The following is a 24493-nucleotide window of genomic DNA, read 5'->3' as shown; positions in this document are numbered from 1 at the left end:
ATGAAGCACTAATATGTGCCCAGACTGATAGTGCTTTCCCGATATTTATTCCATTTCATTTTCATGAATCTGAAGTAGGCACGCCTTTCCTATCTTCTCACCGAGGAGATGATTGCAGAGAGGTGATACAGCTAGGAAAAAGCAGAATGTGAACTTGAGTTGTCTGACTACACGATCTGTAGTTTTAATACTTCATAATTCTGCCTGCTGGTACAAGTCTCATAACCAAATGCCTTTTCAAAATACTGATGAAATCAGAACTCTCGGCAATTAAAAAACTAACATTCGTAGCTGCAAATTTTCACACTTGACACATAGGGATAGCCAAGGTTTTTCTAGTCCAAATTGACTTCCTTTATGTGATATATTACTTCAAGGTTGTACACAGTAAGGGCAGCTAGGATGAAAGATAGCCAAGACCTCATCCTCACAACATGGCATGGAGTGTCACTCAGACCAGGGAGATCCAGCCCACCAGGCTCCCTCGTATCATCACCTGGTGCCCAGAAGAATTCTGATGGAGAATCTCCAGATAGCTATCCTCAATAGTTGAAAGTCAGCTCAAATCATAATTGGAATTTCTCATCAAACAGACTACCTGAGCGCGCCTGGGGGGCTCAGTGGGTTAAAGCCTCTCTGCCTTTGGCTCAGGTCATGATCCCAGGGTCCTGGGATCAAACCCCACATCGGGCTCTTTGCTCAGCAGGGAGCCTGCTTCCTCCTCTCTCTCTCAGCCTGCTTCTCTGCCTACTTATGACCTCTGTCTGTCAAATAAATAAATAAAATCTGAAAAAAAAAAAAAAAGACTACCTGGTTGTGCTAATTTCAACCTCTTATTAACTGCCCCTAACGGTGCTGATGAAACTAACTATGTATTATGTAAGTGATATGGGCATTCATTATAAAATGATAATAATAATATGATATCATATTATGTTAATATTATCATAATAATATGATATATAGTAATAAGATTTGGGATAAATAATCTGGAAGACTTCAAACAAAACATGGAACTGTTTCATGCTGCCATCATATAGGCCCCCAGATACAATACTATTCTTCTCCCAAGAGCCAGAAGCGTTGACTTAGTACTCTTCTGTGGATTTGACCCATAAATTGCAGGTTTCGATTGCTTGTATTGTTCCTCTGAAATATTAGTGGTCCGGGAATAAGTTGTAGTTGCAGATTAATGAGCCAGGTTGGGAAGTTATGACTGTCAGCAGCACTGTGGGTATGATTTCAGGGACTCTGGGCAGCAGATCATTGTTGTGCCTCTGTTCTCTGACACCACAATTGAGACATGTGAAGTTTCTAGGACAAGGCTTACAGAACCAAGAACAGTGTCATCTGTTCTAATATTCACACCACTGGAGTCTCCAAGAATGCTAACAGAATAAACCTAGGAAATGCAGGAAGTCTGTTAGACTAAATATCCGACAGTGGAGGGATGATTACATAAATAAAATACAATAGTCATTGAAAATAACGTGAGAGTGGGTAATAGCATGCGAAGGTGTGGATGACGCTGAAAAAATGTCCTTACAACATGATCCTCTCTTTATTACTAAAAAAGTACAAGATGCAAATAAAGAAAAGATCTACATCTACTTGTCAATGGTCCTTGTATCTGCTTGGTAGGATTATGGGTGGTTTTTATTTTCTTCTTTTTGCTTATTTTGATCCTCTAAAATTCTGTCTTAAGTATGTACCTTTTGGGGAGTCTGGAGTATGTATCATTTTGTACTATTAAAATAAAAGCTTTCTCAAAAGGAATATAGCCTTAAAATACACTGTTAGGAAAGTTAGGAAAATCAAGAGTTACAAGATGCTAGGCTTACAAGAACTTTTTAAAAATAGATATTCTAATAGGGTTATGCTTACTCCATAAAGTACCCAAAAGTCTGTGACCAGTCTGCCTTTCTTTAGACCCTTTTTTAAGAAACAAAAAATACAGTGACAATAATGTGATGACAGTCATTTACAATTTCAAAAGGGAAGTCACAGAGTGTCTTAACTGTCCAATAGGACACAGCATCTCAAACTGTGTTTCTAGGAAGCATCTAGCAAAAACAAAATTCAGTGTGTCATTTTATGTCTGTCTTGAGATTCTCAAAGGAATAGATCATTTCAAAGGTTCTGAGCAGTTCTGCAATAAATTAATGAAAACTTCATTTAATGCAGGTTTTCTGCCCATTAGCATCTCACAACCCGAAGTAATAAGTATATTGGAACACAGTCTGCTGACAAGACAGAACTTTGAAAAACTTCTTCTTTCATAGCCCATGAATATATTTCCTATTGAGCATTTACTTTTCTGCTTAGCTTTCTGATCCACATGGAAGATAAATAGTAATCCAAATTCTGACAGTTGCCCCAGGAGCAGTGCCCTAGAGCTCCCCAGGCACCAGAAGCATTGGCACTTCTCTATTAGTCTTCTGGGACTGACATATACCCAGGAACCAAAGAGTTCATTATTACTACTGCACTTCATGCCTTGAATAGTTTTCAGTTATTGGAGGTTATTCTTTGCCCCATTCCTATTACCCCAAAATGTATTATTTCCTTCTTGGATCTGGCAACATATGGTCACTATAAAGAAATTCCAAGCATGCTAAAACCAATAGCTCTGCAAATAATTTCCTGGAAGGGCATTTTTAGAAGTGAAGTTATGCTGGTTCAAAACTTTTCAATGTTTATACTCTTATCAGTAGCTTGGAAGTGACATGAGGTGAAGCATCTTGTTAGGGGATTTCATAGAAGAACAGAGTACAGTAGCTATTGCAAATAATGACTGTGGCTATGGTAACCCAAGGTGAAAAGCACTATTTGCATCACTTTATCACCCCTTAGAGATCCAATTTACACATGTTACTGCTATAACTGGACAAGATGGATGTAATCACAAATGACCCACCACGATAGCAAGTCAGATAATTTATAAAAAATTGGTTCAGAAAGACATTCAGGAAAGAATAATTCAAGGATTTGACAGTTGACAACTTGTGAAAAAATTTTAAAAATATTCACTCCAGAAAAAGTTCAGATTCTATATTATGTTTTCTGAATGTCTTTTTTAATTAATGCCAGGCTAATCATGTGTGTGTGTGTGTGTGTGTGTGTGTTTATTGTCATTCACAGAAATTGAGTCATTACAACAAAGTCATGAATTCAGGAATTCAATCAGAGGCAGAAATTTGCCTTGAATGACACAGTGAAAAGGGCCAGACATGGAAGAAGATATCCTACACTCAGAGTACACAACACCTTTTGGTCTTTCTAGCACATCACATAAATGCTTGCTCTGGAATACATTCCACTTATTGATGATATCTGAGCTCTCAAGAGCCCTCAATAAGGGCTCTTGTTGATGTCATCTCATTGGATAACTGTTGATGGCTATCTATCTGGAAGCCATTCACTCAACAATTGTTCATAGTGATAAAGCTAGAAATAATAATAAGAGTAATAAAAATAATGATAAAGTCAGAGAGAATCTTTGTCCTTAAAGAGGTTACAGTTTATCAAGTAGACACAGTTAAAAGCAATGAGAAAACCAGCCTAGTGATTGAAGCTTCTTTCCATAAGACATAAAGAAACAATCAACCCAAAATACAATCATTGGTAAAGTTATGGAAGTTTATTGAAAATGAAGAAATTATGAAGGTATGGTAGAGAAAAAATAAATTCATGAGCAGTGACTCCCTCTGCATACTTAATCTCAACTACATTTCTGTCAAGGATCCAACACTCTGTCTTACCTGATGGCTCCCTCTTCTCCAAGTAAATCAATTTACAGTCAATCCAATCCTTTGTTTCTTTGCAAATGCTTTTTCTCTTACCATTGAATGTCTCTTCTGCACAATCAACTTTTCTCCCCAGTGAGATTTCTCTATTCACTTTAAAATTTGAGATCCAGGTGAAACTTGTGTCTTCCATGAATGTAACCCAATCATCCATATCAAGAATTAACTATTTCAGTTATAATACCATAACTCGAATTGTTCCTTATTTCTTCACACACCAATTATAGTTAATACAACTATAAGCTCCTTAAAGGAAGGTAATTTGCATTTTAGTTTGCGTATTTATTATAACATGTAAAAATTTTGATCATGGGATTATCAAATATAATGAATGAGGAAATGCAAACAAAAGCATAGTGGTTCTTTTCAGTAATCCTCCCTCCCAGGGCTTCTGGGTGGCTCAGTCATTTAAACATCTGACTCTTGGTTTTAGCTCATGTTAGTATCTCAGGGTCATGAGATCAAGCCCTGAGGTGGGATCCATGCTCAGAGGGGAGTCTGCTAGAGATTCTCTCTCTCTCTCCCTCTGCTCTTCCCTACCTTATGTGCATGCACACACTCTCTCTCTCTCTCTGAAATAAATAAAGAAATCTTTAAAAAAGGGTGGGGGGCAACTGGGTGGCTCAGTGGGTTAAAGCCTCTGCCTTTGGCTCAGGTCATGATCCCGGGGTCCTGGGATCGAGCCCACATTGAGCTCTCTGCTCGGCAGGGAGCCGGCTTCCTCTTCTGTCTCTGCCTGCCTCTCTGCCTGCTTGTGATCTCGGTCTGTCAAATAAATGAATAAATACATCTTAAAAAAAAAAAAAAAGAAAGAAAGAAAAGAAAGCCTCCCTCCCAAAGGGAAAAAAAAAAAGAATGGAGAATAATGAATTGTCAACATGTCTTCAGACTATGCACATGTATGATATACCATGTGTAATTATACAGGCAGAATTAACACATCACAAAAAAGAACCAAAGGCATTTTCAGAAATTTTTAAGAATGTGTTTTTGGTGGCCTATTTTAAAATGAAGGCTGCACAGTTTTCTGCAAATTCTTCTAGAAGAAAGGTGTGCAAGGGTTTCCTGAAAGAGATAATCAATTGTCATCCAGGGCATCTTGCCCTAAACAAGATCACAACAAGAGGTCCATGTGACATCCAGCTAAAAGGCACATGCCATACATTTTAGACAGCATTGAGAAAGAAAATATAGTTTTAAATATGATCCTCAATTCAAAAGGCTGCTTCATGGCCCAACCTGAGTATAGCAGGGATGCATTCATTTTATGGTGGTAGGTAGTTCGCCTAAGCAGTCCTTAAATATCCTTAAATGTCCAGCAATTTATAATAACAAGTTTATATGCCACTTATAATGTACCTCACAACCAGCCTGAAAATGAGATATCATCATTTAATTTTATACCTCAAGAAGTAGAAAGAATGGTGTGGTTTGGGGTTCTTAGTTACAAAAAAAAAAAAAAAAACAGAAGGCACTTTACCAGGTAAAAAAGAAAGGAATTTATGGGAAGGCATTAGGTAGTACCTGGAATCTCTGGGAGCTGTTTTAGGGGGCGCTGCATTGCTTCCACTGCCTCTACTCAAAATGATTATGTCCCACTTGGAGAATGGAAATTCTGTCACAGCCATTCAAGAAGCACCAGAGACTTTTGTCACTCCATGTGCTTTCCAGTCAATCCAAATCACTGGAAAGCAGCTGCCATCTTTTGTTGCTCAGGCTGGAGGCATCTGATTGGTGGAAATAGGTCCTATGCCTTTATCCAATTTGTAAAGGATCTGGGAAATTTAGTTTGGGTTCAGCTCTTCTTTTCAAACTGGTTCATTTCCTGGAAGAAAGGCTAAGGGAGAATTGGACAAGAAATAGATTGGAATAGCTACACTACCAAATCTGCCCTAAAAGGAGAATTGACTATAATCATCTAGGAAGGAAGTGGCAGAGCCTCAGATGCCAAGTCTTACACTCTTCCCAAGATAAAATGACTGCTTCATTATGGTAGAGACGAGTAGTTCATCTGGCCTTCAAAGTTTAATTAAAATATCCCTTAAGACCAACAGTTTCCTTTTGACTTAGAGCTATATGAGCTTCAAGCAACATTATTGGGATGGTTTTCTAGATACCTTAATATTGTATTGTAAAAGAAGTAGCCTTGTGAATGGAGTTGAATCCTTCATCCTTTCTCGAGTTCTCATTAAAAACAATAACTATGCATTTACATTATGGCACTAAGGATCTCAGGGCCAAAAACAACCCTTGAGTCATGGTGAGATGCACAGCAGCCATGAGTTCACTTCCCCTACCTTCACGTTATTTCACAGAAGTAGGAAAAACAAAAATTTTAATATGACTGCATATAAAGGAAATGTAGGATATGGCATACAGACACACACATTACAGTTTAACAGATTCGTGTTCATATCCAGGTTTGTTTGGTTTTTTTTAAGGGTTTATTTGATTTAAAAAGAGAGCATGCGTGGGAGTGGAACGGCAGTGGGGTGGATGGAGACATGGAGAGGGGAGAGACAGAGGGAGAGAGCAAAGTAGACTCCCCAATGAGAGACCCCATTCCCCACTCCCAGGACCCTAAGACCAGGGCCTGAGCCAAAATCAAGAGTCCAAGGCTAAACCAACTAAGGCACCCAGGCACCCCCACTTCCAGATTTAATCACTCACTAGCTGTGTGATACTGGGGCGAGTTGCTTACTCTTTGGGACTATTTCCTCTTTTGTAAAATGGGAACAAGGATACCTATTTCTTAAAATTGTTAGTAAGGTTATGTAAATTATAGAGAACATTATAAGTGTGAGGAGAAGCAGAGAAGCAATGATGTATTCTCTAAAAATATAAATTATATGTACAAATAGTTATTTGTAAGGCATTTTATATAGTCCTAGCAAACAGTATTGATTAAATAGAAATTATTGCTTAAAATATTACTTCAAAATAATTAATACTACAATCTTGATTTAACAAATTTGAAAAATGAAATGCTATACTAATCTACCCAGTCATAAAAATGGTTACACTTTTTTTTTAGGCAACCCAGAATATTAATTTTTTTCCTCTCCTCTCCTCACAGCCCCATGTCCTAGAAGTCCATCTTTTTCCCTGAGAGCCTCCTGGAGGCCCTTTTCATGTCCTTGTTTCATAGGCTGTAGGCAAGGGGGTTCATTATGGGGATGGTTACACTTTCGACTGAACAGATACGATAGAGAATAATGGCAAGTGAGATTTTTCTCCCTCTAATTTCTGATGGTTTTATATTTGTATGGCTCATGTGTTTAAAAAAAAAAAAAAGTCTATTTCCTTTTACAACTGACCTGTTTCTGATTATACTTAAATACCTTTTCCTAAATTCTACTTTTATAGAACTCAAACTATCTGATGGGAAAGGAAAGCAAATATCTCTCTGCTTTGGTATAAACTTACATCTATACCCTATTTGAGAGAGAGAACTGTACCCAAAATGGGAAGGGATGTGAAGTTCATCAGTCTCTGACCCACCTTTCTGGTGAACACTGCTGGAAAGCTGACAGCAGAAGCCTTTCTCTAGAGAGCGAGTTCCCCCATGCTAACGAGTTTGGAGGGAGGGCTGAGTCCTGGTGTGGAAAATGGGAAGAGCAGACAGAGGACAGGTGAAGAGGAAAAAGCACAAAGACCACTAGAAATATGAGCAGGGAAACATGAGGAATCCTAGGCAAGAGCTGGAAGAAGAGAGAGACTAAGTGTTTCAGCGAAGGTCTCGTGGCTTTCCTCAAAATGGCGTCACTTGCCATATGGATAGATTGCCAGAGGTAAATAGGTGAGGAAAAGGAGAAAAGCATGGGAGAGAGCACTTATTTAGGGGCTCTGGATATGAAATGGAAGAGAAAAATATGACAATAATTGAAAGCGATCCCAGGGTCAAGAGGTTTTTTATTGTTATTCTCATCATTTTTTCTAAGCCCTTCCAGAGACAAAAGAGCCAGTGGAAATGGAAAGACTGAAAATGCCAAATTCTACAGAGAAGAGCCCTTCGTCAAGTGGGTTGAAAAATCATGGACTGGTGCAGAATTTCTGATCAGTGAAAGTTAATGTGATTTTGAAACTAAGAGAAATTTTTAAGGAGGAAAATGTTTCCAGAGACTTCATGAGAGAACTACAGCTTGGCTCTTTTTCTGTTGACTGTCTATCCTGTGCTTTGTCCAGGAGACCAAATTGTCTCAGTCTCTTTGACAATGAGACCTTACCCATAAAATTTAAAGGCTCAGGAGTAAGAATAAAGATGGCAGATGACTGTGGAGAGCTGGTGCAGTGGGGAAGGGAGAGTGGTGAAATGACACAGGAATTGAGAATTGAGAATTGAGCCTCAGAGACGTTGGGGGAGATTAATGTCTTGAGCCCTGCCCATGGAATCCAAGTGAGAGGAGTCCAGTGCAGCCTCACAGATTTAAGAGCTATGTACGGTGGGGTTGTGGTGAAGAGTTGAAGGTGCCATTAGGATCAACAGTGGCAGGCTTGGTCTCTAACCATTGGGCAAATAAGAATCTTAAGCAAAAAGGAAGTTGTAGGGACGCCTGGGTGGCTCAGTTGGTTAAGCAGCTGCCTTCGGCTCAGGTCATGATCCCAGTGTCCTGGGATCGAGTCCCACATCGGGCTCCTTGCTCAGCGGGGAGCCTGCTTCTCCCTCTGCCTCTGCCTGCTATTCTGTCTGCCTGTGCTCTCTCTCTCTCTGATAAATAAATAAAATCTTTGAAAAAAAAAAAAAAAAGGAAGTTGTAAAAAAGAAGGGAGTGTATAGAGAGGGAGATCTCTAACCAAATAGCATCCGGTGGGGTGAAGCTGAGCACGAGTTTGGCCAATACCTTGTGGGGAGAAATGCTGGGAATTGAAAGAGGTAAGCACTGTAAAGACCCAAATGGATGACTGAGGATGAGAATGGCCATCAAGGGCAGTATTTTTCACCTGACTGGCCAGTAGGTACTAATTTAAGAAAATAATGCACACAATCACAGATTTCAAAACAAAAGGGTATGGTTAAAAAGCTGCTTTGCCAAACAAAACTCCTTGTCAGCCAGGCTTTCCTTTGGGTGCATTTCTAGAGCAATTCACAAAGCCGTTCTAATGCTGAAAACTGCAAAGTCCCTTAGCTAAGTGATGAAGTGACCATATACCTTGTAATAGTAATTGTGGATAGGTTCGATTAGATAAGATAAATCTTGAATTGGCTTTGTCTTAAATATCTTTAAAATAGTCATGGGATAGCCATTTCAGACTATACTTTAATGTACATAGAATGTTAATGATGACTGTGTAAACACTATGCAGAGCGCTATTTAAATCTGGTAGATTTTAGATATTCTAAAGTTACATTTGAAAAAAAATCTAATTCTTCATCACATTAGTGCTACTAAGAATCATAACGTTTCCTCTAGCTTCCCCTTTCCACAGAAGTACAAGACCTCTTAATACACACATTATAAAATGAAATTGAATCTTATGGAAACAGTCAACTGCCAAGCTTTTTTTCCCTTTTGTGAGTATCAGCCAGGTAAGGAAACTGCTTTTGCCCCGGTTAGTCAAGATGCATTGGACTGATAGTTGCTCATGAGACATTTTATAGGTGATCCTCTCTGGATTTGTCTCTTATTTATCATGTTTCTATTAATAACGATAAGACTCTCCATTCATGTAGCAGTATTTAGCTTCTGGAGTATTTTCAAACAGCATCTTATTTGATCCCTATGGTGATCCAGCAAAGTATGTCCAGATGTTACCATTTTCATTTTATAGACAGGGAGACAAAGGTAGAAAGATGCTCAGATCCCAGAGCAGACGACCAGACATCTGAGAGTAGAATCCAGCTCTCACAGTGCCAAAGGACTGACTGCCTACAAGATAATTTCCATTGGCAGCAGCCACACAAAATTATTTTTGGCTACTATGTATTCTGAGAAACTGATATTGTTTAAAGGGGCATTTGAGTTAGAAAAGGAAACACAAGGAAAATAAGAATTTCAGGTTCTTTTGCATATGATGTTATCAGTTCCTTCATGTTACTAATATCATTCTTTGAAATATGACCTAAAATATTACCTCGGTGGAATGGGCTAAGAAATATCTCCTTAGACATTGTAAATTTTAGGTAGCAAGACCCTAACATCATCCTGGTTTCCAGTAATATCCATTTATATCGGCTTCCCCTCCCCAAAATAATGGGCCAAATGAATACTTATTTTTGGTATTGCAGAGTTCATCACTTTTAAAATCTCCCAGCTGCCGTTTATATGAGTAAGATGTCTTACCTCTCATCCTCTTCCACATCTGTAATAAAACATCCTGGCGTCTCTTTCCCAGCAGCGAAGCCCAACCGAAGGCCCTACCACACTGCCAGGCTCCCAGGCTCCTGTGATTAAATAAGTGATGGCTCTGCCCATCTTTAAAACTGTGTCTCATCTAAGGCCATCAAGGCACCATATCCATCACTGCAAAGGAAGCCAAGCATTTATTTAAAATAATGAGACATCCTCATTTTCATTTTTCCCTGAGAGGACTGCAGCAATGTTTAAAAATTCTCTGAATTCTAGAACTAGGGCAACACATTGATTTGAAGAAAGCTATAATCTTCTCCTCTCATTTGAAGTGCACTCTTTCGGCCATGAAAAAGAGTGTAGCTTTCAGAATAGCAAGAGCCGTAAGCCCACACAAAGACATCCTCATCCTGACCACTCCTCTTTCAAGTTGGCACCGTCCTTTTGAGTGCAGGAACTTATAAAGACCTTTACAATAAATTTCAAGGTATATTGAACTGAAAGGAGAAAGGTTCAAATAATCTCTTCCAGATTGGAGAGGGAAATGCTTTCACAACTGGCAAAAGATGATGAATATTACCTTTTGCTTTCTGCCGTTTCCTTGTTGCAAATGATCTGTTGGACAAGTTCAATTATGGGGAATCTGAAAGGAATCACAGTTAAATTTTTTTAAAGGAACAAATTTGCTCTTTGTCTTTCTGAGGCAGAGGAGTGAGAACGCTTACTCCGATGAGCTTTCAGGGATTTCCACTTCTGTGGGCACAGTGCCTTCCACAGCCAAGGAGACTGACTTCAAAGAAAGGGTGGGAGAGAAAACCAGCCCTCCGTGATTTGGAGAGATAATAAGTTAGCAAGCTGTATAACATAATGGTTTATGAAATTCTTCCTTCAAGGACCATTATCTAGTGTTAATAGTGCTTTATTTCTTCCTCTCCTGTGCTTATTTAGAGCATAATTACGAGAGTGAGAGGAAGGGAGGGAGTTGGGGATTAAGATAACCATTCGCCAAATTAATGCAGCCGAGTAGAATCTCTGGCCTTTGGGGCTCGTTTATCAATTAGTTCTGTTGCAGACTGAGTTCTTGTATTTCCCCACAGAATGAAGATTCTTTGATTTCCCTCATACGCCAGCTCTGAGGAAAGTCGTTTGAGATCAAAACATTTTTCAGACAGGATCTCTTTTCCCCTTCCCAGTATCGTCATGTGCTATACGGCCAGCTTCTCATCCATTTCAAGAGCTTTTCATAAACATGAGTAGTTATCCCTTTCTCTCCCTGCCTTCTCATTTCTTTCTTTTTTATTTTTTTTAATTTCTGTCTTCCTTTTATTCCTCTCTTTTAACTGGTTAAAACTGGGTTGATTTTTTCCAACGGGATCCTCTTTTGGACCATGTTTTAAAGTTACTACATGGATTTTAATGTTCAAACCACTTTTGTAGTACCATATGGTCTCTGCATATTCAAAATTGTTACTGAATAATAGGAATGCCGGTAGTTTGAGGTGACGCTGGAGAATCATTCTTATTCTCCAGAAACCAGGTCAGTTTCTTGGGAATTGTTGACCCCAACCTTTTGGGAAAGATGCCAGCGTCCTCGCTTCACTTTCCAACTAATTATGGGATGATTTTTTTCGTGTGTGGAGGGGGTACCTTAAAGGAAAGAGAAAGCAGCAGAAGCACAGGACTCTTGAAAACTATGCCATGTTCTTTATTTGGTCTTATTTAAAAAAAAAACAAAAAAACAAAAAAAAAACTAACTTTTTCTTTAACCTAAAAATAAGCCAAATTTTGAGTCTCTTTACACATTCATGTTTCATTCTTCTTTGAATACTAATTACAAATTGTTCATCCTGTAAAAGTTAGTTTATCAAAACCCAAAACTTCACCTGCTCAAATCAAGAACATAAAATGTGAAGAAATGAAGTCGTGTGGAGCCAAATATTTCATTTTGTTGGTGTCCAGGAAAGCAGATGTTATGGATGAATCTGTGTCCTCCTGCCAAAAAGACACATTGAAGTCCTAACCCCCAATACTTCAGAATGTGACCTTCTCTGGAAATAGGGCCTTTACAGAAGTAATCAGATTAAAATGAGACCATTAGGGTAGGCCCTGATCTAATGACACCCACTGGGAAAGGAAAATGCTGTGTAAAGATGGAGGCATAGATCTTGTTAGTGCATCTATGAGCCAAGAGTGCCAGAGATTGCCAGCAAATCACGAGAAGTTAGGAGAGAAATATGGAACAGATTCTTGCTCATAGCTCTCAGAAGGAACCACCCCACCAACATCTTCTCAGACTTCTAGCATTCAGAATTGTGAAACAATACAAGGAACAACAGGTGTTGGTAAGAATGTAAAGAAAGGGGAATCCTCTTGCACTGTTGATAGGAACGCAAACTGATGCAGCCACTCTGGAAAACAGCAAGTTCTTCAAAAAGTTAAAAATAGAACTACCCTATGACCCAGCAATTACACTACTAAGTATTTACCCAAAGAATACAAAAATACAGATTTAAAGGGATACATGCACCCTGAGGCTTATAACAGCATTGTCAACACTAGCCAAACTGTGGAGAGAGCCTAAATGTCCATCAACTGATGAGTGGATAAAGAAGATGTTATTCATATATATATATATATTATATATATATAATATATATATAAAAAATACACACACACAATGGAATATTACTTAGCCATGAAAAAGAATGAAACCTTGTCATTTGCAACGACATGGATGCAGCTAGAGTAAATTATGCTAAGTGAAATAAGTCAGACAGAGAAAGACAAATACCATATGATGTCACTCATGTGTGGAATTTAAGAAAGAAAACAGATGAACATATGGGAAAGGGGAAAGAATAAAAAGGGAAGAAGGAAACAAGCCATAAGAGACTCTTAACAATAGTAAACAAACTGAGGCTTGATGAAGGGAGGTGAGTAGATAATGGGCGAGATGGGTGAGGGGGATTAAAGAGGGCACTTGTTCGGATGAGAACTGGGTGTTGTGTGTAAGTGAGCAATCACTGAATCCTATTCTAGAAACCAATATTGCACTATCTGTTCACTGCCTAAAATTAACTTAAAAAAAGAATTATGAAACAATAAATCTACCCAACTTATGGGACTTCCTTGTAGCCACCTTAGCAAACTAATACATATAACCTACTAATACCAATAAACTACATCTCTAGAGGCTGAAGGTATTTGCAAGAGTGGGCAAAAAGGCCACCACTGGGAAAGATGAAGCCAAGAAGATCCAAAAGACAAGAAAGGAGCAGAGATCAAAAACCAAAAGGATCCTCCTAATGAAGGACTAATCCCAAAGAGCCAAGCAGAGAGCCAAAAAGTTAGTTAAAGATTCAATGACTAGACTGGAGATCATAAAGCTTTTTGTTCTCAGCTCAGATCTCACCATCTCAGAGAGTGACCAGTTCATCTAAAGTTACTCCCCTCCCTCTACTCAGTCTACCTCTACTCAGTCTTTATTCCATTGCCCAACGTATTTGCGTCACTTAGCGCTACCTGAACCTATTTTTGTATTCATTTATCATGCGTTTGTTTTCTGCCTACATTTCCTAGAAAGTAAGCCACCATCTGTCTTTCCAGATTGTAGAACAAGGCCTGGCGTTTCTAACAGGTGTTCAGAACGTCTCTGGCGAACAAATGAAGTAGATTTGGAAATCCAAGGGAAATCAGGACTTAGGGTTATTCCTACACTCCTTGTGGCACCAGGGAACAGAAGCGGCACAAGCAGCCTTACCCTTGGGTGCCAGGAAGCTGCAATGACAGCCACACCAACTCAGTAGCAACCGGGGCATAGGAAATCAGTACTGATTGTACTTGCCTAAACCATGACAGAGAAAGACATGAACTTGACACCCCAAACTATGCACAGTTCACCCAAGAGATCTACCCACTTCCTCTGCACTAACTTCTGGCCATGCAAGAGAAGAATTTGGGCACATTTAGGGGCTTTTTAAAAAATAAATTACTCAACATAACAGCTTACCCAATGTGATTTCTAGGGGAAACATGTGCTCCTTAAATCGAAAATTCTGCCCCATTAACTTCCTGAAAGGTGAAGGTGGCTAGCTACTAACGGGTTCTATGAATGAGGTAGTCTGTGATACAGCAAGGCCTCCAGGGAGGAAATCTTTCAAGTGTTAGAGAGGAATGTTTCCATTTGGAGGTATTTGTATTTAACCGATGACAAGTTAATGTGTCATCAGCGTCTGTGGTTGTAGTAGGGCTGCTAAAAGGAATGACAAATACACCATGTGCGACGTTGTATTTTAATACATTAGTGTGTCTGTTAAACGGGACTTTTTTAAGTTTCGTGAAACTGAAAGAACCCTCCAGAGGATTCTGCTTTGTGACATTCAAGTTCCCTAGAACTTGTCAGCTGATGTTTCTTTGCTTTTTGGTGGGCTTTTGCCTTTGTTTTTTTCCAAGAAGAAAACAGAATTCTCTAGTAGGCAATCTGTACAGTATATTTGCTAGACCAAAAAACTGACCACAATCCTATGGATTTAGAAGAATCGATTGACATAGGTACCCTGGACCCCAAATCATGAACTAATCAGCTGACATAATCCCGTCATCGCCATTAGAAGCCATTCTTTATATCATAGTACCAATTGACTAGCAACAAATCTCCCAGAAGCTCATCTTCAGTATAAAATAAGGGCAGGATCAGTGATAATTGCTAATAGCTATAATGCTGTTGGCGGTAATATAGATGTTATTTTTGCTCTTGTTTTATACTTAAGGCTACAGAGGCACAGAAAGCCACGTGGCAAGTTCAGATTGCTCAAGGAGTAAAGCATGGACATCTTGCCCAACACTAACTTCTTCAACCAATGTACAAAAAATGATGCTTTAGAATTAAATGCAGCCTGCTGCTACCCTCTCTTCTCTTTGCTTACATTGCCATTTCTGTTCCAGAGGCATGTATTTGTTCTTCTCTGGCCACCTGAGAAATCTATTTCATTGTAAGCAAACAGGATGCTTTCTAGCACCCCTTCCCGTAGGTATGCATTATCTTTGTCCGCTCTTCAGATTCTAGGCTGGTTCCTTTCCCCATTGCAGATCCTCTGTTATTATTGGTGATTGCTTGCATTTATTGGGGGCTAGGATGTAATAATAATACTGTGCTTATTTTGGTTCTCCTGTCTGAAAAAAGTAGGTAGAAATAGTGATTCCTTCAGTGTGTGAGTGTGATTACATGCGTGTGTTTCGGGGCTTCCGAGAAAGGGAACTGCAATGTGTTTCTGAAGCCCTTCGACAGCTGCAGCTCCCCCCACCCCTGCCCCCCCCCACACCCAGCTTTCATGTGCTCTTGACAAGTCATCATTTTTTGATGATCAAGGATCCCCATAGGACTGGTGTCATGCAGTGTGTCATGGACCAGAATGAACTAGGCAATATGTAGGTGGCTGGGAGAGAAGCAGCGTGCGTTGCGCCCTGCCACCCTGGGCTCACCCGTGCAAGAATTTGCCCATCGTCCTAACGGGCCTTAGGAAGCTCGAGATGACTACGCACTTAGTCGCTTGCTAGCTGTGTGATCTTGAGCAAGCTACTTAATATCTCTGAGTTTCCATTTTCTCAACCGTAAAATGGAGACAGTACCTCTCTTATAACACCGTAAGCTCTATAAAATACAGGGCATGGCGTGCACAGCGCATAGCTCAGTATCTGGCGTACTACAGGCTTTTTAAAATGAAACCTACAAAAAATAAATAAATAAAATAATAAAATAAAATAAGACCTGAAATAACAATGGAAGAAGTGCCATGCTCATTAGCTGACTGAGAAAGAATGCTCATTCTTCTATGAAAAGTGTTCCTAAATACATAAACCTTATTCATGCTCTCCCCTAGTTCTCTTACATTTCTCCCTTTCTTAGATCTTTCTAAATCGCCCAAGTACCTGTTATTTATGGAGTCCCTTCCCCCAGAAAATCACACAGAAGCGTGTCAAAGAAAACAAATTGTCACTTGTTCCTCTGGGGCATAGAACTGTGGGGAAAAGAAATCCTTAATAAGGAAAAATAAATTGCTGTTGAAACCAGTGGACATGTTTTACTCCTCGGTGATGGTAAACATCCTCCCTTACACGCCTTAGATTGCAAAGATGGGTGATTAGCTCAGAACAGTTTCTGAGCACCACTCACCACTCACCACATACCCCTTGCTCATCTCGAGAGCCTGAAAGTTCACCATCACCACCCTCCTCCCCGGCACCCTGACCTCTTCCCTTCCTCCATAACTGGCAGTCTAGGCACACCCCGTGCTTCTCACTTCATGTCTTTGTATAGGTAGTTCCCTCTGCCTCAAATGTCTGGCCTTCGTCCAGATAGTTTGTACTTGTCCTTGAAGACTCAGCTTAGATAACTTTTGTATGGCGTCTTCCCCAAGGCACCTTGTTGTCTCAGTCCCGGATGGGGTGAAGGAGTACGATTCACAGCTCAGTCTATGGGAATGGCACCCCGTGGAGATGTGGTGTGCAGTCTGCATGACAGGATCTGGTCTGCCCACACCCTGCCCACCAGCCCACCTCTCCTGTGTCCTCCCGAAACCTCGTGAGGAAATTTTCTATCTCTCTGTCTTAATCATTTACAGGAAATCTTTCCTCCTGGACCATGTGTTCCTCAAGGAGGAGTATGGGCTCTGCTTCCATGTTTCCATTACCTCACAAGCCCCCATGTGAGTAGGGGCTCAAGAAGAGAGCTTGAGGGATGCCCCTTCCAGTGTGTACTTTAGGTATAGCAGCTTAGGAATAGATGACTCACAGTTTAGTAGGAAAGTTTGAAAAGTGACAAGGGCTCTAGGATGATAACGGCAGGCTTACAAGAAACAGAAACTAGCCTGGAACAATGACAGAGAAAGTCTGGCTTCTAGTGCTACCTTGAGACTCCCTCACACACCTTTGGCATTCAGATCAAGCTGCTGTCTATATATTCCAAGTTGAGAAGCCCTTTTCTACTGCAGGCTTTTCCCTTCGTTTCGCTTGCTATATAAAGTTTCAAAGCTTGCCACACATCACGTCGTTTTTATCAGCTATGGCGCACCTTAGAGCGGACATTTCCTTCAGGAGCCAAGGATACTGGAGCTTCTATTTAGAGAGTACTTACTATGGGTCGGATGAAGGCCTGCCTATGCCTAGAGTCATGCTGCTTGAAGCCATTCTAATATTATTTAGTTAGAACTGTAACCACACTGAGTTATTGCTGGTCTCGTATGGATCATATATTCACAGGCAGCTCTTGGCTTCAGTGAGAGGATGTGTGTTATCTCTGCTATTGCCCATCATGTCTTTTCATTTCATTATGAATATTGTGCTTGGAAGCCTGATTTTCAATCTGCAATCCCAATTAAATTCGTTCAACACAGTCTGTCCATTTAAGTGCATAGTTTTCTCTGAAGTGGACTTTGTTGAAGTTGATATCCATGATCTACCATCTTTGTCTTCTAGGGCTACTGCGTTTTGCTCTAACTGGGAAGGAAGAGACAATTTTTAACATGAATGGACTTTGTAGCCTGGCATATATTTTTTTACTGGCTATAAGAGCAGCTCAAGTTCTAGAAAGAATTAGCGTTCCAAAAGACAACTTTTTAATGTGAACCAATTAAAGCATTCTTTCCATCTTCATTGGATCTGTGGCCCCAAGCTCAGTTGTGTCTCTTATTATACTCCTGCTGTGGTTACTGACAAGTGTAACTGTATAAAAAGGATTGAAAGGGGCCAGCATAATTTCACCAAAGGAACATCAGGGTGCATTGCTGAAAACCACTAAACGTGATTCCATTTAGATCAACTACAAAATGAATGCTGCCAACTCTCTGAAAGGCCCCTTGGGTGATGGTGTCCATGCCCCAGGGTAAATGTCTTCTTCATATGAAGCCTCCTAGGAAACTGAGAATTAGGGACTAACATTCATGGGAATCAAAGTTAGGAAAAAGTGATGAAAAGTAAGGAATTATTGTAAGTCAGAGCCCAGAGAGACCGTTTGAGCAGAGATTTTCCAGATGTCATGCACACATTTTCAAATATAGAGCTAGAGAAACAAGAGGGATGTTGAGAACGAACTACATCATCAGAGTTGAGCAAGCAAACGCTTAGACTTAGAAGCATGGAAAAGAGATAGGAGGCCCTGTGTGAGCCTCTCCTGCTTGAAAGAAGACTTCAGTGTCAGAAGATATTTAACAGCAAAAAGGTCCTTTTGTGAAGAAGGGAAAGTCTTTTTTAATTAGTGATGTTCAGTGTACTTCATGTTCCTCTGGAGTCTGTAATCTAATACTCATTAATTGGGTATGAATAAACATAAATAACCTCTATCCCGTGAAGGAAAGGGAGAAAGGTCATGTCAGGAAGTTTTCAGTAGTGGTGGAAATGAATGATTACGTTTACGATTTGAGTTATCATGGGTAATTCTAACACTCTTACTATGTTTATTTGAGGATGTAAAGTGACTAAATAAATCTGAATGACAACTGTACTTTATTGATTTTGCAGAGTTAAGAGGAAGATTTATGCATCATGGAACCTTCTATCAGATTTGGAAGAAAGTAAAGGGAGCGCGGAGATGCCAGACCACCACTAAGACCCATGGACAATCCCGCACTCACACTTCTCTATCGAACTTTAGGATTTATTAGTAATATGCTGCCTTTGCAAGAAGAAAACAAACTAATGCCAAGAAGGCATATTCTTCCATATTTGGAATAGACGTGCTCTCAAGACAATGGCTTCAAAGGTCTCCTGTCTCTACGTTTTGACAGTTGTGTGCTGGGCCAGCGCCCTTTGGTATCTGAGTATAACTCGTCCCACTTCTTCCTACACTGGCTCCAAGCCTTTCAGCCACCTAACAGTTGCCAGGAAAAACTTTACCTTTGGCAACATAAGAACTCGACCTATAAACCCACATTCTTTTGAATTTCTTATAAATGAGCCCAACAAATGTGAGAAAAACATTCCTTTCCTTGTTATCCTCATCAGCACCACCCACAAAGAATTTGACGCCCGCCAGGCAATCCGAGAGACGTGGGGGGATGAGAACAACTTCAAAGGGATCAAGATAGCCACTCTCTTCCTCCTGGGTAAGAACGCTGATCCGGTTCTGAATCAGATGGTGGAGCAAGAGAGCCAAATCTTCCACGACATCATTGTGGAAGACTTCATTGACTCCTACCATAACCTTACCCTCAAAACATTAATGGGAATGAGATGGGTGGCGACTTTTTGTTCAAAAGCCAAGTATGTCATGAAAACAGACAGTGACATTTTTGTAAACATGGACAACCTTATTTACAAACTCCTAAAACCCTCCACCAAGCCAAGAAGAAGGTATTTTACTGGCTATGTCATCAATGGTGGGCCAATCCGGGACGTCCGCAGTAAGTGGTACATGCCCAGGGATTTGTACCCTGACAGTAACTACCCACCGTTCTGTTCGGGGACTGGCTATATCTTTTCAGCTGATGTGGCTGAACTCATTTATAAGACCTCACTCCATACAAGGCTGCTTCACCTTGAAGATGTCTATGTGGGGCTGTGTCTTCGAAAACTGGGCATACATCCTTTCCAGAACAGTGGCTTCAATCACTGGAAAATGGCCTACAGTTTGTGTAGATATCGCCGCGTCATCACCGTGCATCAGATCTCTCCAGAAGAAATGCACAGAATCTGGAATGACATGTCAAGCAAGAAACATCTCAGATGTTAGGACTTTTACTGATGTAAATACAGTTCTTTTCTTTTTTAAGAAATGGGGCCTAGGTGTTGGTGTTTTACTGGTGTCACCAGGGGAAATGAACCGGTGTAGGGGTTTTGTAAAAAGCTTTTTGCTTTCCTCTCCTAATTTCTTTCGTGGATTGCCCATTTACAAATGTTGGGCTCTGGTCATAGAAACAATCCATGAGTTAAAAGGGCCAGATTTCAGTCTCAGGTCCTGAGGCATTGCATTTGTCTCAAAAAGCAACATCCTAACGATGGCTAGAATTTACATACCATGCATCTGAGATAAAAATGTAGTTCTGGGAAACCAAGACTTGTGGTAACGTCTTCATATCACCTCTGCAAAAATAGAAGTAAGTAGCACCTTTTCAGAAATAATACAGTCAGGAAGACACGCCCGGTGTCATTATTAATACTGTGTGTGCTGTTACATTGAATTTTTACATCTCTTGCCATGTAATGTCTGCAGTATTTGCCGTTCCACCAAGAAATGAACTTAGACCTGGCAGGGAGGTTGCAGCTAAATAAATGGAAATTTAAACTTGAAAATCAAATATTCAGACAACTCTGCTTACTCACCTGAGGATTAAACCTGGTCATCGGGTGGAATGTATATAAAATGCTACTTAAAAAAATAAACAAGATTTTTTTTTTTTTTTTTTTTTTGGTCTTTTGAAACAAACATTATCTGGTGCCTCCAAGGAGATTTTGCCAAATGTAATCTCACCTGCTTCCCTCCATACAGTGTTGCTAAGTGCATTTTACAGATTCTGGCTCGGGAAGGCAACATATGTAGAAGTACATTGGTAGGAGGGCAGAAAAACGATAAATTATGAGGAGACAATACAAATTTACGTATGCATTATAATTAACATAAGCAAGCTTAGCAATAGTATAAGATGCCTCTCCCACACATTTGCAAAGCCTGTGAGATAATCTTTCAATGGGTCCCAATGTTGTTGAATGCTTTAGCCCTACAGTTGATAGATGTAATATTCTAACATCAGCAACATCCAGGTACCTCTAGCAGCAATGCTGTTAGGGCCAGGAGGGGCTCTGGAAGCCCTGTGACTGAAGTTCATAGGAAACAAAGGTAGAGAAGCTTGGGATCAGTTTCTCTTGATACCATCATACGTGTTGGGTCATGTGAGCAGACATCTTAACCTTGCTGTGCTTTAATATGCTCATTTATAAAATGGATGGAAAAAACACCTACCTCACAGGTGCTGTGAGAGCAAATTGCATTTGCTAAGTATTTTGAGATCCTTAGTTTAAAAGGTGCTAATGCAATGTGTCATGCATTATGCCAAATGCTCAAATAATTAGTTACAACGATGGTCATCAGTAGTAGTAACATCATCTTAAATATAAATTCTGCCAGCATAAAGATCAAACCTGAACTATTACTGCATCTGACTCTTCTAAAACTTTGACTTTTCCCTGGATATCTTAGGTGTTTGGAGAAGCTTCGATTTCTCTATCATTTCCTCTGGTTTCGATGAGTAAGTTTTTACTTAGGTGCAATGCCTTGATTTCCCAGGGTGCTGAAAGTGAAGGCAGCTGCCTTTCTTTGGAGAGGAGCCTCTGGCTGGAAGCATATTACAATAATTGAATCACATGCTTTGCAAAATGTATTATATCCCATCGACTTAGATCTCAGGAAACACTGATCTGAATTCTCAGTAAGATCTTTGAGGGCCGGTAGAGCTAGTCCCTCTCTATCAGAAGGAGAACAGGCACCCTGCAAACCCACACATCGCACATCTTCTATTCATTAGGAAACTTCTGTTTGTTTTCATTCAAAGACAGCTCTGCAACTGAAAGAATATAACTTTTCTTTTAACCTGACCTTTCGAAGCTCCCCCAGAAGTTGATAGCAAACAAGTAAGCAAAATAAACGCATGGAAGTCATGGCCTCTTTCTTGACAACACTGGATCTCTTATCCCCAGCCCAAAAGAATGCAATATGAGACAGGTCTCCCTGTCCTTCAATACATCCTCATCAAATAGTCAGCCGGACTGCCGAGTTTGATTGGAAAACAGCATTAGGTAGCCTGGGGAGAGATAGATCAACACAAGGTGAGCCCCTCTCTAACCCCCAACCCTCAACTGCTGTAAGTTCCAGTCATTGGAAAAGTCTCATGACTTTGTACTTGGTTCACATGTCAAGCACCTAGCCGAATCGAGCTTGTGTCTTCTACTACCATCTTGCATTTACCTTATGCTCAGCCAAGCCACCTTCGTGTCAAGGAATTGCACATTATAAACATCATATATGTACATCTATGAATTGTTTTCTATGTATGTGTGTGTGTACATTATAAATAGAGCCCTAATCTTTAAAGGGAGCAAAAATCGGAGAATCATATGTCTTAAAGAACTATTTCCTAACTTTTTTATGCTAGGTAGTGCCCATGTGACAAACGTGTAAATAGTCATCAAAGACCATATGTATATATTTTAAAGGCATTTTTTTCTCCCCTGTATGTATAGCTAGAATCTGCTTGCTATGTACATTTTCTTCTGCATGGAGCTTGATAAGGCAAGGCCATTTGTCCAGTGTTTCAATAGCCAAAAGCATGTTTGCCCTTCATTTTTTGAATGTTCAAAAAAAAATGTTTAAGTCAAGTGATCAGGAGAAAAAGCTCTAATTTTCTACTTTTCTTAATTTTCTGGCACTGGCCAAATTATGGTTTCAATTATTTAAGCCATTTTTAAATGTATTTTCATTTCTCTTACATAAAATGTTTCAGACAGTATTATACCAGGAGTCATTCAGACAATTTTTATAAAAACCTTCTGACTGTCCCCCTACCTGTTTTGTTCATTATGCATTGGATAACAAAAGGTATCAATATTTAGTATCTGTATTCTTACAATTTCTTTTTTAAATTTATTTTTGGAAAAAAAGTTTTATCTTTGCTGGCTAGTTTGCGTGGCTTTGAGTCTTCTTAATTGGACCAAATGCCAGTCTCAACATATAATATCGTATTTTTAAATAAAGAAAATCAAAACTTGAAGATCATTTTTTGATTTGGATGAAATTCAGAAAACCCCTTTGTGTGATGATATCGTGGAAACAAACTCTTAATGGAGAAGCTAAGGAAGAAGTTTTTCAATCGAATCTCTTCTGTCAAAACACAATGGAACATTTACATAAAGCTTCTGGGATTCTTTTTCTACCTTTCCTAATACGTGGGTTTAGTCTTCTGTAAAGGTGAGGATAGTTTTTATAAGCAACCAAGTAACTTGTGAATGAAAGAAGTAATTTACTAGAAACGCTTGTTGATGATAATTGACATTTAGGTATATCGTTATATATGAATGATTGTTTATTTATGTATTTATTTGTGAGAATTGTACATACTATTTCGCCAAACGTAATCGTCTGTAAAAGTGCACTCTCCAGGTTTGTAGTACTATTTAGGGTTACATGGGTTGCCAATCAAGCTGCTAATCAGAATACTATTTTTTGTATCCATGTTATAAAACTGAAAAAACGACGAATAGATGCTGAAGATGTCTTTACATTCAGTTTCTTCACCTTCCTCTTGAAATGTAAACTGTTGATTGAAAGCACGATGCCTATGTTTAAGCCCATCTGTCATGAGGAAGATCATGGTTCCATAAAGCTGATTTTTTTTAAACCATTGGGACAAATAAACAGAAGGAGAACATGTTTTCCTCTTGGCTTCTTTTTTGAAGGAATCCCTTTGGTGGATTGTGACCATTAAGATGAGCCCACGCCCTGTTGTTTATCACTAACCTTCTCTTCGACCTCCATGTAGGTCAGAGCTCGCATCGTCCAGACCTCATCCCAAGAGCCCGTTGCAGCTAAACACTCAACTAAGAGAGTGTTCGGTCCATAGATCACGGGCTGCTCAGGATTTGGGAAACTGGTGTCTCCCTCACCCCTTGGTGGCCTCAGGAAATTCTCTGTTTTAAATTCTATGGATTGAACGTGTCAACAGATTCCAATTCAGAGAGCATTATACTGACAACGTGCTTGGTGAATTAGGACATATTAAATTCAAGGTGAAACTGTCTTTCTTAACACGTCACCCACATAGATCGCTTGGAATATTGCGTACTATAGTAAAAGTTTGCTCAGACTGGGGAAATGCTCTCCAGGCATTCTTTACACCCGACAAATAGGTGTTCCTTGCTGAAGCCTGACTTTGTAAGCAAGAGACTAATAGCTATTTAAGAGACAAAAGCTCCTGGGGCGCCTGGGTGGCTCAGTCCTTAAGCATTAGCCTTCTGCTCAGGTCATGATCCCAGGGATCTAGCTCCATGCTCAGCGGGAAGCCTGCTTCTCCTTCTCCCTCTCCCTCTCCCACTCCCCCTGCTTTTGTTCCCTCTCTTGCTGTGTCTCTCTCTGTCAAAATAAATATATAAATAAATAACACCTTTAAAAGAGAGAGAGACAAAACTTCCTGTTCTTATCAACCCTGAATTAGCCTAAATAGGTCTTCACTTGGGAAATTTAACTGGATTTACTACTGCTATACCTCAGAGGTCAAGCAATTAAGTCCATCAGGTGAGCTGACATACACAAGTTAACAAAACATATCATACATGGATTTGTATTCAGTGTGATTCTTCTAAACGACCAATATCAGAGCAACGGTGTCAATGCATGGTCTTAGACCAGGAGCATTCGTG

General features: G+C 39.8%; 1 protein-coding gene across 1 annotated transcript in view; it reads left to right on the top strand.

Moving 5' to 3' along the window:
* The window catches only part of B3GALT1 (beta-1,3-galactosyltransferase 1), a 531180-nt gene extending 506957 nt beyond the window's left edge, over nucleotides 1-24223 (top strand). Inside the window, exon 4 of the mRNA XM_082690942.1 lies at nucleotides 18608-24223. Within this exon, the coding sequence (XP_082547068.1) occupies nucleotides 18837-19817 (981 nt within the window). The 5' untranslated portion in view covers nucleotides 18608-18836 and the 3' untranslated portion in view covers nucleotides 19818-24223. The remainder of the gene's footprint in view (nucleotides 1-18607) is intronic.
* The last annotated feature ends 270 nt before the right edge of the window (nucleotides 24224-24493 follow it).

The sequence above is a fragment of the Mustela nivalis genome (genome assembly GCF_964662115.1).
Source record: "Mustela nivalis genome assembly, chromosome: 11".
Lineage (NCBI taxonomy): Eukaryota > Metazoa > Chordata > Mammalia > Carnivora > Mustelidae > Mustela > Mustela nivalis.
Note: the sequence above shows the minus strand (reverse complement) of the source record. Positions and strands in the feature narration are given on the sequence as shown.